The sequence below is a fragment of the Syngnathus leptorhynchus genome, chromosome 1, assembly GCF_054491065.1.
Source record: "Syngnathus leptorhynchus isolate UIUO chromosome 1, UIUO_Slep, whole genome shotgun sequence".
Taxonomy (NCBI): domain Eukaryota; kingdom Metazoa; phylum Chordata; class Actinopteri; order Syngnathiformes; family Syngnathidae; genus Syngnathus; species Syngnathus leptorhynchus.
In genome coordinates this window covers 7456633-7473127 of record NC_141195.1, presented here as the reverse complement: position 1 = coordinate 7473127, position 16495 = coordinate 7456633, and the positions used below count along the sequence as shown (strand labels likewise).

At 41.0% G+C, this 16495-nt stretch overlaps 1 protein-coding gene across 1 annotated transcript in view; it reads right to left on the bottom strand.

The window, feature by feature from the left end:
• Positions 1-220: 220 nt before the first annotated feature.
• Positions 221-16495, bottom strand: part of prkcz (protein kinase C, zeta) — a 35569-nt gene continuing 19294 nt past the window's right edge. The window contains exons 10-18 of the mRNA XM_085920934.1: positions 15125-15222; positions 14842-14928; positions 12668-12803; positions 12486-12573; positions 12260-12379; positions 9760-9839; positions 8785-8874; positions 5400-5515; positions 221-2440 (exon numbers count right to left, since the gene is read on the bottom strand). Of these exons, the coding sequence (XP_085777060.1) occupies positions 2353-2440; positions 5400-5515; positions 8785-8874; positions 9760-9839; positions 12260-12379; positions 12486-12573; positions 12668-12803; positions 14842-14928; positions 15125-15222 (903 nt within the window). The 3' untranslated portion in view covers positions 221-2352. The remainder of the gene's footprint in view (positions 2441-5399; positions 5516-8784; positions 8875-9759; positions 9840-12259; positions 12380-12485; positions 12574-12667; positions 12804-14841; positions 14929-15124; positions 15223-16495) is intronic.

Below are 16495 nucleotides of genomic sequence, written 5' to 3'. Positions count from 1 at the left end.
ATGGTTAAGTCTTTTACTAAATATTGATATGACAGATGCAAGTCAACTCAATTCTAAGGATGACTTAACAATTTTGAACTTGATACCATCGAATTTTTTTTCCAATATTCGTGAACTATTGTCTAAAATTCAAATACTACATCACCAAGTGTCCCGGGTTAATCTGTGAAGATAACGATATAGAAGAAAACAACACGCGTATATTTAAAAACAGTGATCAACAAAGAATGATTTATTCCATTGAAATAAGGGTGCTGAAATCTTTCATGGGCCCTGACACCACCAACTAAATATGTGCTAATTCTGTATCTAATGAGCACAATGAACATTTGAAACATTATCACTCAACTACATTCTTATACACACAAATGACCTTTTGCATTCTGTATTTGTGCTGTTGAGTGTTCAATAAACGGAGGTTGCCACAAGCTTACGGAGGCACATCTTAAGCGGGGTACACACATACTCATTTTTAAACTGGAAACACACCACAAGATAATCTGGCAGGAGAATTTTTTTCAAGACAACTGCGCCTTTGCTGAGAAATGCTCAAATGAAGACAGATTGTTAGTAGGTGTGTACCAAGCTTTGCAATCTAAACCAGTGATTCTTAACTGGTGGGTTGGGACCCATCGTGGTTGGGTTGTGGACAGCAAGTAAAAAAATAAAAAATAAAAAAAAAAGATTGGGGGTGATCGGTTTACAATAGTGTTGCATGGAGCTGGACTAAGTAAGCACCAAAATTCATATTTTTCATTTATTTCATATCAAGTTCATGGTCTAGTAGTATTTTTTATACAAATAAATACTTAAGTATTGGACTTTGAAGTGTTCCAACTTACATTCTAATTCAAATGACATCGCTGCCCCAGGAATGAACCATTATTCAAATAAACCAAGGACGACCTGAATTGTGAAATTTTAGGAAGGTGTGTATACATTTCCATTCACATTTTTTTGGCACAGTACAAAGGCTTCCTTGGACTGACGTGGAATCTTGTGACGTGGAAGTGTATCTTTACTATGTAAACAAACACAGTGCAGCTCAACCTCTGGCTAACAGACACCGTGGCTTGTCATTTCAAATTCATTTGATGCAATTTGTGATTGTGAACATCACTGAAGCACATAAAAAAAACCAAATGTGAGACAAACAACCTTGAATGGCGTTTAAACATCTTCGGATGGAGCCCAACCAAATGCCTTTTGTGTTTTTTTCGCACAATCATCAGGACTGATCAAACTTAGCATTTAATAAAAATGCAAAATATTTACGTCGCTAAAAAAAAGTGCTAAGTGGAATTTTGACATTTAATTTGACTTTATTCATTTTTATACATGCAGTTATCACGTGGTGCGCTTCTTTTTACAAATTAATATAATACAAAAATACAATTTTTTTTAAAATGATGTCAGTGACTAGTGAAACACTTTGCAACAATAAGTTAAACGCGGGTCCCAACGATTGAGAACCACTGGTCCAAACGACGCAGCCTCGGCAACATCTCGTTGCTTGTGACGCAAACTCAGATTTGCTTGTCAAATTTCCCCACTCACTTCACCCTGCAATGAAATGTGCAAAGAAGGAGAATTTCTCGCTAATCGATATCGGGTGGCTTCCGATGTCGGGTTTGGCAACGCTGCATGTGTGCTTGGGAATTCATTGATGCCAAAACAAAAACAATTGCCTCAGTTTGCTGTGCTCTAAAAACAACCGGGCAAAGTACACACTACTGTATTCTGAAGTGGGTCATAAGTGCAATCAGACAGGAATTTGTTTGCTCTGTGAGGCACTTCTTAAATAAAAATTTTAAAAAAGCAAAATTCAACTAGTTGTTATGGGCAAAACCCGGCCACTTGCATCAATAAAAAGGCATCGTCAAATTTGGATTGACTACCTACGTGATCGTACGCAATAACTTAAATTTTCATTCGTCATTATACATTCTTATTTTAAATGAGTCGCCCGCCCCTCCCTCCTATTGAGATTAAAAATAACATCAAATGACCAATAAAGTGTATGTCAAATGTTCAAGTCCTTCACAGAAGCTGTGGTTCATCCAGAAATGTGCGACGGAATAAAAGGATGTCAGGCACGGAACGAGCCAGTTCTTCAAAGAATTGGACACAATTCTGGGGCTTGAGAGGAATGAAACGGACAGAAAGGAATAAAGAAGGCTAAGACGACATATCCGGAAGGAATGGAGCCAGTTGTTCTTGCAGAACATTAGGAATCCCAGTAGTACGGGAAGGAACATTTCCTGTTAATCCTCAAGTCCTGGGGTGTCTTTTGGCCGAGACGGCGGCTCGGACGCGCTGGAGGAAGAGCCCAGATGGAACACCTTGACTTCTTCATACAGACTCTTCAGTGGAAAGCAGCAGTGGGTTGATGTATTCAAAGCCCTCAAACTCTGATTGGTCTATTCTCTTGATGACACTCCTGGAGAAAAGGAAGAAGAAGAGACGTTTAAGATGACTTCTGCATTGTGTTGCTGTCATGTTGCTGATGGAAAATGTTCCATTACATGTCAAATCAATAGCGCTCACACAAAGCTTGACTCGGCAGCTACGTGACGAAAAATCTGCCATTTTTGCGGAGCATGGAACCCAAAATCTCAACATGGTCTGTCTCAGTCATGATTTGATCCCAAGTGGGCTGAAAACGGCCCATTGTATTTACGACGCAGTGAGTTTTATTTCAACTGGCTCTTTAAAACTGTTTTTTTTTTTTTTTTTTCTGCGGCTAGGGTTGCAATGGCAACGTACAACTAAAAACATTTCTTCTTGGGGATCTTTCTGTTGGCTTCTCTGGCCAATATTCAGCTAGGCAGTTTTTAGCTAAAATGGCATGCTGAGACTAGAGGGGGGAAAACCCAATACGTGTGTCTCTGACAACCCCATAAAATGTTGGGTTTTTTGTTTTTTTCTCTCCCAAACATGAACCCTAACACAAGAGAAAGAATGTGGTTGTCCGGACTAATCTGTGCCTTTTGCTTCCCGAGTCTTCTGCATCCATCAGCAAAAACAATCACAGGTTAATGAAGTGAAACCCCGTAACAAGTTGAGTTCAGACTGGCGGAGTAAATAGAAGGTCTCCTAGCAACACCGCTGGCTTTCTTTCTCCACCACAATATGTGTGTGTGTATTGGCGTTAATAGCGATACGAGACACATTGAAGACTGAGAAAAATAGTTTCGATTTCCAAGAAAAAGTGACAGAGGCAAACGGGTTATGTGTTTTTTTTGTTCTTTGTGCTTTTCAAACATCTGATATAATACGAAGTCTATGCACATGTGATGTCTTTTACATGCATGAATAATAAACCTGCCCTCCTCCTCATATTTGACGTTCCAGACTTCACTGCACTAACCTTGGCTCCACACCATCACAGCAGTGTGATGGAACGAACCTGTAACTGGATCCTGGACTTCCTCACACAAATGCAGTTGAGAGTGAGGGGGGTGGGTGGGGGGGGGGGGGGGGGGGGGGGGGTTGAGGCGAGCATCCTCTCAGAGCACACATGCTTAGGTTTCACTCTGAGCCCACTATTGGTCACACATCTAAAACCGCACCGCAAGGTTAGTGAGTCATCAAGCTCACTCGTGTCGGTGTAGTTCAACCAGCCTTGTGTTCCTATACAACACCCCCGATTCAGTTGGCGCAACTTGAACAAAGTGAAACCAGTGGCGCCAAGCACAATGCTACATGAATGAACCTGGGTAAGAAGCACATTCAATAGAGCTCCTTCTGTATTCGGACTTCCACAAAAGCCAGCAAGTACCGAAGCGGGAGGAAAAAAAAAAAAATGCTTCCCTGGGTTGTGGCTCTGGATTGTATTTTCAAAGACGGAGGGCTGGCATAGAAAGTCTAAATGCCCCCCCCCCCCCCCCCCCTCTCTCTCTCTCTCCTCACCACAGCATCTTGGCAAGAGCCCCCAGCAATCCGGGCTTTTAATGTAGCAATGTAAATCTCGAACATGGAGAGTTTACCCTTCTCTATCCTGACAGTGCTTCACATTTCTTTCTTCTTGTGCCAAGCCCATCAGGATTGGAGGGAGAGAGGGGAGAGACTGGTTGAGCTTTTTTGCATCACCCCCTCGTAGCGGGAGTGGGCGACATCAGCCTCTCTCCCTGGTAACAGAGAGAAGAGACGGACGGGGATGGGGAGATAAAGTGCGAGAGGCAGCGAAGAGCCAAGCGCCTTCTTTTGATGTGCCTCTCATTTTGATGCAAGGTTGATATCTCCACTATTTGAACTGGCAGAGAGCCCTTCCCTGCTGTTCACCCCCCCAACCCCAGTGGAACTCCTCAACAGCCACCCTTTCCTCCCCAAATGTCTGCTATGGACCGCTGTGGTCTAATGGTGTCTCACGTGAGTTTGGATGCAGCCGTTGCAGCCGTTTAATGAGCTGAAAGGCTGATCCAGCCCAAGGCTGGTGTGAAGAATTCTGATTCAGAATTCTGAATGATTCTGAAGAAGTCGACATGTTCAAAAGGTAAGAGAGCACAAGACATCTGTCATAAGTTCAGAGCATGATGGGGATTTAATAAGGCTCCAGTTAACACCAACCAATCCAGTTGCTGCATGCACCGACATCTTGCTACTTGCTCCAAAGTAGATGTGAATAAAATTCCTCCACATTTAATCCAGACACCACAGGCATTATCGTGGCAGAGCAATCAAATAAAATTCAATCAAATACCAAAACTAGAATTTTGCTGTCCCTGCAGCTTCCATTGCTTTACTGAGGCGTCTCACTGCCGCATGACCCTGAAAACTATTCCTTTACCTGTACAATAATTAATGCCAAATAAGGAGTTTCTCATGGTGCTATTTTGAATTAGAAAACCGCTCTTTAAACTGTCATATGACAGTTTAAGGGCTTCATTTGACGCCATCCGCAAAGCAAATACTTCCAAATTTCTCTATGCTGTAGTGATCATTCTTTTTTTACTGCCAGGAAATTCTTCTTTAAGCAGCCAAAAGTAAGGAACCGGAGGAAGTCAATGAATCATGTAGTTTTATTTTAAAAGTGCAGTACGTACAAATATGACAACTCCTAGAACACCTGGATGTGGGGGTGGGTAGGGGGCTTAATAACTGTCTACTCTGCTTGGGCCATACTCAAGGGCAAAGGCTAAGCGACAAATAACAGCAAATTAAAAGAAAACATCGATCCAAATGAAGGAAAAACACTCGAGAACAAAATCATTGGCACCAATGGAAAAGCCACAATGCTCACGAACATAACAAACAGGACAAGAAGGGATTTTCCCAAATGCATTTTGACAAGCCACAAGGTTTGTGGGAGAATGCGTTTTGCACAGATGAGACAAAAGTCTCTGATAAAAATATGATTTCATGAAAGCGGTTGTGACATTAGAAGAAGTGCTACTTACTCATCATCTGGTGTTAGTTGTACCGGCTCATTAGTGAATTGCGTGTCAAAATTTTCAAGGCCGTAGTCATCTGAGATTTGAGGTTTGAAGGGCGGCGTCATCTCCTTCTTTTCCAGCTGAACGGAAACAAACAACAACAAACATAATACAATCTATTCACCAGGTGCCAATGTTTAAAAAAAAATGTGTACAACAAAGTTGTGATAAAGTACTATTACATAGAAAAGCAGAATACGTAGGTGGGGGAGTTATTTGACACCAGTGATTCACCAGTGAGTTTTGTCTCGTTGGTTTCTGTGGTTTCATATTATTGCCCCTTTTAATTGTGCAGCGAGGATGTTTTCTGGGAAACTGACTCAGACTGGCACCGATAATGGTCCCTTGCTAGCAAGTAGATGGACGGATATGCAATGTCTCCCATTAATTATGAGTTGATTGTATTATTTTATGTATTATTTGATCCAAAAAAGCTTTTTTTTTAGATATATTTGTGTTTAGTTTCTTCAAGGCTCTTAAGTTCCCTCTCGTGGTAAGCCAATTCTATGCTTAATTAGCAATAAACGTTCAAAGTGTTTGGTGAGAAAAGCTTCAAACAAACAGCAACAACAGAGACTTCTAGCCTCTTCTCATATTACCTGATGGTATGCCAAAAAGACATTTTTGAGTTGAATCGAAAACTGAATATTCATACTCGGTATTTGCATCGACTTTTAGTTCAAAGCTATTCAAACGGGCCACAAGACCAGGTTGAGTCGACTCTGAAGGCCATTCCGGGAACGCGGCCCAAAGTAAAGTAGGCTTCTCTTGCTGGCCTCACTTTGCATTGTCAGCACTTTAAACCCCACCCAGGTGCTGGAGCTGAGATCTGTAGAATTTGGAATCATCAATTATCTGGGTCTGCCTGTTGCCTCAAGTCGGTTGTGAAAGATTCCAACTGCCTTGTGGATAAGCGGTGTCTAAAATGGACGGAAAATGGAACACCGCAAGGTTACGGTCATTGATTCAATTATCCAAAGCAACAGATGGTTTCATTGATCAGGAAGGAGCGCGGTGATTTACGGCAAAAAAATCCTCGCGAGGGATCAATTTCATCTGCGCCCTTCATTGAGCTCCACGCTTGTCTGGCAATAAAAAAAAAAAGCCTGCGTTGGGAAAGGCAATGAAAGAAGGGGAGGCAGGTAAATTATATTCAAATGTGTCATCTCTTCAGAGAGTAAAGCCGCACCCTGGGGAAGTGTCTGATGAATATTAATACGTGGTAACAACAGGAGCAGTGTGCCAGGCAGGCCTGTCAGGACTGGAGACAGGCTTCTAGTTTGAGGGCAGAGAGCGTCGCTACTCCACCTCTCAAAGCTTTGTCAACTTGTTTTCCCTCTGCACTACACAAGGGCTTGCTTGCTGCACTCAGGAATCTCTCCCGCTTTGATATCCTTCCCCAGTTTGCCTTTGGTGTGTACTTCACAGCCACCGCGGCAGAGCTCATTAACACACCGATTGTTTTCTTCCTCAGCACCCCGACTCACTTACGCTTAGTCCCACGAGGGACACTGATTCTGCCTTGGCGCTAACATTCTAAAAGGCCATACGAGTGATGCTTTAAATGTGGAATTGAAAATGAAGACGTACGTGAGAGGCGACGAAGCACATCAATGGAAGAAATGACTCAAGATTGTTAGCTGACTTCATCGATTGACGCTTGTCTATGAAGTCACAGTCGACATGTACTGGGTGCCCGGTTGTCGCGATTACAACATTTTCAATTCCAAAACATTTTCAATTCCAATGTGATACCACAGGGGTGTCAAACTCACTTTTGTCATAGTTTTCTTCGAAGGACCATTATAACTGTCGACGCCATATATGTAATAAGAATATAAATTGCTCGCAATTTCTCTATCATTAAAAGTGAAGACTATTGGTACATTTAGTATTGACACATGTCCATGAGTCCATGCGCAATTTGTCTTTACGGACCACACAAAATGATGTGGCGAGCCACATCTGGCCCCCGGACCTTGAATTTGACACATATGTGTCAGAAATGGCCGACACAGTTATAGATCAGAAAATATTCGTATCATATAAGGCTTCAAGTGATAGTCGTCAAACAAAGAACAATTCTTTCGGTATGCTCCACCCAACTGCACCATGAATACTGTGCATTGCTTAAGCTCCAGATGTATTGAGAAGATAACTCCTGTCATGTTTGGCAAAGGCAAATCAGATGAGGTAATGACAGGTCTTTGCCGTTTTCAAAGCTAACTGGCATTAAATGTGGGTGTGCAGAAGTTATTCTGTTTGTTGTTGTTGTCATATTAGTCGGAAATCATCTGACAGGTTGTAGAGTCAAGCCCCAGAACAGCTGTCAACACCTGACTGTCAGGAGGTAGGAGGAACTACCATCACTTCATCTGCCTGAAATGTATCTGAGGCGCTACAAAAACAATGTCGGATGATGTGATGAAAAGATAACTATGCACTCATTTACTGTTTTGAGTGATCTACTGCCGGATGTTGGTTAAGAATCTTAAGACCCGAGCAGAAGTAGAAAGCTGTTGGAGTTGAGAAGACTGCAATTTTTGATTCAACATGTTTTGTCAAAGTTTCATTTCTTTAACATTATTATGGTTACACTCACCGCATTGGTTGAATGACAAAATTATTTAAATAGTACTTGTCAGAAAAAGTGAAGTCTGTGGGTCCATCCCATTTCCGCAGGAAATTTGGTGCTCGGCCACCAAGATATAAATGAATTAAATCAGTAAATTGCAGAACATATATGGCCAAATTATAAGTTTTTTTGTTCATGATTGTAGCGGACCCGAACCATACTAAACTGTAACCACATGCCACAATCCAAATAAATTCAAAAACAAATGATCCTGCGAAGTTTCCAAGGCTTAGGGACTTCAGGTGGTAATCCTTCCCAGGAGAGGTCAGCCGACCTCAATAACTAACAATGATGACTCACTCATTCAATGAGGCCACAAATGAATCCAAAATGACCTGAAAACCCTGCAGGCCTCAGTAAAGGTCACTTCATGACTCAACCATAAGAAAGATACTGAACCTAAGGTAATAAATATGAAAGTTCGGACGCAAACATGGCTGCCGACAGAAAAAACTACAAATACTTGATGCAATTCGTGGAACAATCAATTCTGATGGCTGCAAAAAAGGTCCTGCTGATGAATGTCCAGCCATCAGTCCATGCCCCTAAGCTTGTGAATCCATTGCCATGTTGGGAATTTTACCAACAGATTTCAGTACTAGCTTTACGTTGACTTTTTTCAATGTGCATATGTAATATACTGATTCATTCTGTATTACGATACTATATTTGTATTTTAAATCAATGGAAGGCCACAACCTCTGTAACACTTACCTGTTCCCAGTCTATACTGCGGAAAAATGTGTGTGACTTGATATCCGTGAAGCCTGTCTGGACCTGGCAACCCAGCCGCTCCTTTGGATCCTGTTGGAACCAAGACAGCTGTTCAAAAATCTGAACTGGAGCAACTCCATTCTATGTCATAGCAAAAAATTCCAAACAATGTCACATCTGGATTCCCAATTTTTCCCTAAACCTAAATGGAGCCTCATATGGAAAGTAAATGAGTCTGAATGGGGAGGATAATTCATTGTTACAGACGTACAGCAAATAGGTTTTGTGCAAATATTACACAGGGTGGAAGGTATTTTTGCGGACTGTTCTAGCGATTAAATCATTCGCATTTGTGAGCGAATATTTCTGTAAGCGGTGCAGAGCGTGTGGGTTGAAGTCCAAACAAACAACCGTCGGGAGTGTAAATGGCAATGAAGATAACTAAGTGCAAAGGTTTTGCTTACGGACCTATGTTAATCGTTTTCTGGAGTTCGGCTGCGCTTACAATTAGAAAGACCTCCCCCTTCCACTCAATGGCCTTTTCTACTCTCAAGTAGCTCAGACTTATCCTGTGTGTTGCGATGCATTGCCTTGAGGTGAGCTCCAGTCTACTGAAAATGGATTAAAAAATAGCTCATTTACTGAACGCTTTATAAGCTCCCGAACAACGTGATTTCTTTTGGGCTTTTAACGTGCAAGTTGGCAAGGAAAGTGCAATTTCAATCAATATTATTACTATTATTACTATTATTATTCACTCGTGAGGCTCCTTATCTCATTCAGTGCCATCCCAGTTAAAATAGGTTTTTGACATTTATAGTCATCAATGGCAGTGAATGAGTTACATGTACATGTACTTTGTTCTTTCCTCGATACGTTACGTTTCCTCTATACGCTAAGTTTATTTCAACGCATTGGCTGCCCCATAAGCAGGCGCCCATGGCTATGCTCACACAAATGATGACTTGACTTCACCTTGTTCAGAAACCCTTTGAGCACGCTGGCAGCTTTCACTGACAAAGACCTTGGGATGCGAATAGGCTTCTCGAGAATAACTGTTGTCAAAAGAGGACAGCAACAAAACAATGGTAAGAGAAAGACAATTGTGACGGGGGCGTGGATGATTCTCAGTCCAAACTGCCTGTGGGTCAACATGTTAACTGCGTGGGAGTCCAAGGAAGGGAGGAGACACAGAAGACTCCTTTCTGTTGCTTCTTTCCATTTTGATGGACACTCACAGATTTAACAACAATGATCTTGAAAACTGGAAGATCTTCACCTTTATATGCTGTTCTTCATTCTAAACTGTCCTTTATTTCCTATTTCGTACAAATTCTTGTGAATGCGAGAGGTCATCGAGAATATACATTAGTTCTGTAATGTTAACTGCTAGTTCCTAACGACTACGACTCAGCAAATGTCTCAGCAAAAGGAGAGACAAATTCAATACTCCCCACAATGTGTCTGCCCTTGTTTCAAAGTACAGAAATTGACTTGATAATTGAGCGTTTAAAATCCGAATGGATGGACAAGTACTTTGGAAGCCCACTGATAACGTTGTGTCCCTTGTGTTACGAGACGGTGACAACTGTCAACATGTCTGACAAGTCAACAATGAGCTGAGATGGTAATTTTTTTTTTTTACTAACGTTCAACAAGCCGTTCAGATTCACTTCAATGCTGTACACGCCTGTGTTGCTTTACTTCTGGTAGTTTCTTGGCCTTTATTATTTCTTTTTTTGTTGTTGCAGGCATCAAAATACAGTTTGAACTCAACTGGAGGCATAAACTGTTCCTCTTACGTGGATGCTAATGATGCTCATTAGCATATCAGTTTGACTGAGATTAATTTTTTTCATGATTCAAGTCTGTGCCGCAGAGGCAGCACAGGTCACAGACGAACGTATAAACAAGAAAATGACTAATATGCCAGAGGCCCATTATGTCCTGCTACAGTTTGTGTTGACGTTTAAGATTGGGGTTGTATTTTCTTATGAGTCAAACATTTGATGGTGTCTGGGCGTCTCTCTGACGCAGGCAGGCAAACAAAGCACCGATACGCAAAGCAGGACCTGGCACACGTTTGCGCTCGGTGGCATATGGCTGAGCAGCTCCTGCTCGTGAAAGACGTGATATCCGTTCAAAGGCCTGCATCCAAGAATCTGCTGTTCTACCAGCAATCCCACTCAGAGGCCGCTATACTGGTAGCAGATGCTATAGCTACGGTGCCGCTCCATGCTACTGACAGTCACAGCATAGACATATTATTGCATCAACAAGGCTTTTGCATTATGGAGGAATTTCTGTTCTGAAAAGCCAGTAGGCGGAGGAGTGTGATGGGGGATGTGCGATATCAGTGTACCATATGGCTCTAGGAAACACAAATAAGAGAATAGAAGAGCTAATTATGTTTTAATTGTAAATGGTCTTGCATTCATACAAAACATCACCTGTCAAGAAGTAATTGCTCTGTACGTGCAAGTCAGTTCAGGGCTGGTTGTTGTAGTCCAAAGTCCCGACTAGTTTAGTCATGAGTCTCTTTACTGGAAGTTCACCACCCAGTGGATGGAAAACTGTTATGTATGTCAGTTATGATTGATTTCATGACACAATGCTTCGGGCCAGTTTAAATTTAGGAATTTGGTCCATGTATATAAGGCGCACTGTCGGCTTTTGAGAACATTTTGGGTTTTTAGGTGTGCCTTATAGTCTGGAAAATACGGTAATTCATTTTGAGAATTATTTGGGGGAAAATTTATTCTATTTGCAAACAATCCAAAGGTCAAACAAAATCATACAAAAATGATGGATTACCATGCCGTAGTTTCACTGGTAATAGGAAATGCATATGTCATCTGATTTTCTGCAATCTAGCTGTCCAAGTATGGCAGGCAAATGAGCAAAAAAAACAAAAAAAAAACTAAAAGATGTCAAGTGATGTCATATATGATTACAGGCCAGCTTCGATTTGAGAAACTTCAGTTTTAAAGCTAATTAACATTTGAGGGAAATAAAATTAACCCTGTTAGTGATTCCTGCATGTTAATGAGGCATGCCAGAAGCATCTAAGCCTGCATTGGCACAGGCATAAAACCTTTTACAGCTCTGAGCTCATTTTTATCCCATCACATGAAATGTGTTTCTTCCACACTCACACTAAATATCAGTTACCCAACAAAGGCATAAATGAACCTAAATGTTTAGTTTTTTTGTTTCTTGGCACCAAACAGCCAGAAACATAGCTTTTAGCGTACTTTGCCTCCAAGTATCTCCAACTAACAGCCCCTGAACCTAAGTAAATATTGCTGGAAGCCGGCTTAGTCAGATCTTTGCCAGGAATAAAACCGCAACGGATTACGTCTAAGTGTAAAAATAAATGTTTGAAATTCATTAGCACAATAATGTGTCGTAACACTGTATTCGTCTATTTCAAACTGCAAGCTAACGGCTATGCTTCCAGTTGCCGCCAACTTACCTTGAAAGAGGTACTCCTCGGTGTTCATGTCAGGATTGTCTGTGATGATGTCAAACGGGGACCTCCCGGCCATCATCTCAAACATCAGCACGCCTAGGGCCCACCAGTCTACGCTGAAGCCTAAGTAAAGAAACAAGTTCAACGGCAATATAATAATCATCATCTTAATTTGGGCTGAGAATAAGAAATAGAAATACGTAACCCGATCGTGAGCTTCCTCACTTACCATAATCTTCTCCCCTGAGGATTTCTGGCGCAATGTAGTTGGGTGTTCCGCAGAAAGTACTGGTTGTGTCACCTGGTCTGATCCCCTCCTGGAAAATCAAATGAAAACATGAGATCAGGCAGTGTGTGTGTAGTCATGACCGATTGACGAATTTTATTCGATTGAATGTCAGTGTGTCTTACCTTACACATGCCATAGTCTGTGAGCTTGATGTGGCCGTCTTGGTCTAAAAGAACATTGTCCAACTTCAGGTCTCGGTAGATGATACCTTTCTCATGCAGGAAGTTTAGAGCGATGCAGATTTCAGCAGCATAAAATCTGTTGTAAGATCATTTGAAATGGCAGAGATTGATTTGTGGTTTTTTGTTTCATTGAAAAGCAAATACAAAATTAAACCACTCACTAGTGGAACATTTTATGAGTTGTTTTGTCAGCGCCAGACGTTGCATTGTGTGACTTGCTATGAATAATAATGTCTTTTTTTCCCCCAGGAATACAATCTCTATGTTATGGTTTAATTTAGCGGACTCTCCAATGGCCTATACAATCTGCCATGTAATTGCCACCGCTGTTGGCGTAGACGATGTTGCGATAAATCATTTGGTTTCGGTGTTCCTATGCATTTGAAATGTGGGTCGGGTTTTTGTGTTACCTGCATAACGAGGAAAAAAAAAAAATAGAATCAATTTGATTTGTGTGCTTTGGCACGACTAAAGAATTGGTCTACTTTTCTTTCCTGATACAGAATTTGGTTCGAAAACAATAACACTTAACCATATGTATCATTTTATGGAGTTCGTAAGAGTGGGTCAGTGAAACTATCTAACTATTATCAAGTTTGTATTCATCAGAATTGCTAACGGAACCAAAGTCATAGTTTGAAGTCTTTGTGTTGCATACGTGTATCACATTCGCATGTGTGCTACGTTTTCCGGGACTGACTTTTTTTTTCCAACACCGTTTCCTGCTTAGTTACAGTATTTGTAATCGTCAAGGTTATTGACACGCAATAAAAGCAGCTATCAATTTTTCCACACAAGGCAACTATGTAGATACAAGACAGGCCATCTGATTTGACAATACGAATGACATCGTGATGAACACATCGTTGTGTTAGCAGCGCAACGTGGGCAGCTCATGACCCGCCGCAGCGAGATAAGCTTCCATTAGGATTGGCGGGCCTTCAGTCTGAGTGCCTGTTACAAATCTCTCAATGTCAAACACTGAGCAATAGATGGCTCGACAGCACAATGGCAAATCCCACAATTTCACTGTGACAGCCTCGATTGTACACGCCCGTTTCAGTCCCGGCATGCGGACCCGATAGAAGTGGTGAGCTCTCAGCGGCACCATCCATCGCCCACAGAGCAGGGATACGTCAGGAGCGCCACTCATGAATATGTACAATCGTTATGAGTTATTAGCATGCTGCTTTGCATATGTACAGCCACTCTCTCCAGAATACAGATTGCGGGGTCCGATAGGGGCCCAACAGTGCCTCTCTATATTACCAAGTCTTTGATCCAGCATTTATCAGGGGCACAGTTGGAGTGCCCCCACAAGTAGAAAGGCATGAATAATGGGGGGGCTCATTATATTTTTTCAGAGGTGTTAAATAAAGACATTATTTATTTGGGCGGCGCCAGTGTCTGTGAGGAACCGCTCGAGAATGATACCGAGCGGGTGTTTGTGAGAAGCTCTTAAAAGAATTTCACGATTGAGGAATATTTAAATGGAGTCAGGGTGCAAAGGCGGTGCAAATAAATTAAATGGAGGGGCATCCCAAAGGGCTGCGATCGTATGCGCCGGCAGCAACGCCTACACGCCTCTCCGCTGCTGGTTCAGAGAGACGCTGCGCTCTCATTAGTAACATTTACAACGATATACAACATGTTGAAAATAAAGCTGCAAGAATAAAAATGCCACGAGACACAAAAAGCAATTGTACGGAAGACATGTTCATGCTTTCGAGAATTTTAAATCAGCCACAAAGTTTTGTCTGAGTGAATGGAAAATATTTTTTGTTTTGTTTTACACCAACTTGTGCAGATTGGATGATGCGGTGGAGACAGAATTGTAATGATCCTAATTATTTTGTGTGTTGCCCTGAATACCCAAAAATATTTTATGAAATTCTTTTGGAAGCTGTAAGGTCTTGGCCATAAGAAGCGGGGGTCTCTTTTTGAGTCCCGTTTGTGACAAATGTGGAATGGCAACTTTTGGGAGATGCTTCCAGACTTTTGAGAAAAACACGACAAATTTAATATGTGCATCAAGAAAGAAGATTTTCAACCCTGCTCACAAGGCTGTCAAAGCTTGCTGAGGCAAACCAATGTCTCAAAATTGTGATCCTTACCTCGCATGCTCTTCAGGAAGTTTTCTTTGACGTTGCATATGAAACATTAAGTCCCCACCGTTCACGTATTCAATCACAAGAAATAACCTGGGAAATTAAAAGGAGGGTTAAGGCACATGTATTACCGGAAAGAACGGCAGTATTTATTTTTTTTTCTTTTTAAAAGTACAGCACTTGACATTGCTTGGCATGTCATCACACTGAACAACCAAGCATGCAACTGGTCAACTAATAAATTCATTCAAATGACACATCAACTTGAAATATCGATTGAGGTTCTTACCGACTTTCTGTCTGGAAACAAGAGTGGAGGCCCACCAAGAAAGGATTTGTGGAGGCTTGCTCAAACACGTGCTTCTCGGTCTGCACCCAGTCAATATCCTGGAGAGATTGTGAATGAGAAATCAGTCATCACTCAAGGATGACGTTGACATTTTCTCAATATATTTATCGAAATCTAATTGGATTACTTGATGCAATACTATGAAATCTTTTAAAAGTCGTACAAATCAGAATTCAACAAAAAATATAATTACATAGCTTCAGTTATCTTGATATTAACTGTGGTTCATTATTTTCTAGTTAATAATGCTATATAAAAATAGTCTTCTGTATAGTTAAGAAAGGTTTTAGGATTTCCTAGGAACAGTTTATTTCTATTCTCCGACCTCGTTATTAATTAATCATAAATTATAGCGTTTCAGTACCGCATGACAATTAACGATTTCCCTCTATATTGTTATAACGAAACAGAAATTCTCAAGTGTAATAGAGCATGCCTTCATTTTTGTATTCTATAAAGTTTATTCAGCACTGTCAAATTCATATATTTTTAAACTGTACACGTGTGTGTCTGTTTTTAGCCTGCGGCATGGTTATTTTATATTTCTTCTTAAATTGTCACCCAACCGATGAAGTTAATATTTTACGAGCGCCAACTACAGTAGGTACGTATCTCTGAAATTGACCAATGCTGGAAGGTTTGGTCCAATTACCCCTATTGGTAATTTCCTCATCTTTACGACTTTGTAGTCGATTTTGTGCAAAGCCGGTTACAATCCTACTTTGATGTCAGGCATTACAGTGCTGCAAAGATTAATAATTCAACTAACGTGTGTGTGTGTGTGTGTGTGTGTGTGTGTGTGTGTGTGTGTGTGTGTGTGTGTGTGTGTGTGTGTGTGTGTGTGTGTGTGTGTGTGTGTGTGTATAGGGCCATGAATAAATAAAAACAAGATGTCCAATCAAACCCAGAGGCAGACATATACTATGATTCACTTTAATTGGGAAAATGTTGATATTTATTGAAGAAAATTGGTCGTGGTCTTGGTTGTCAAATCAAATGAGCATTAAATCATTAAATGTGTGCTAGAAAACAAAGTCTGGCGGACTGAACAAAATATTGTGTATGATGTAAACGTTTTTTCTTTTTTGTGTCTGTAGTTTAAAATACAAACTCCAATTTGAGTGAGTCTATGCTCAATTGAATATACTGGAAAGACAAACAAACAAATTAAGATTACTGTTGTTTTTTTCCCCAGATAGTTTCCCATTTTGAATTTGAAGCCCCAAAAAGCTAACATCTGCTGCCATCCAACGTCTTAACGTCAACTTATTTCAGCAAGAAAATGCCAAGCCACATCCTGCATAAATCAAA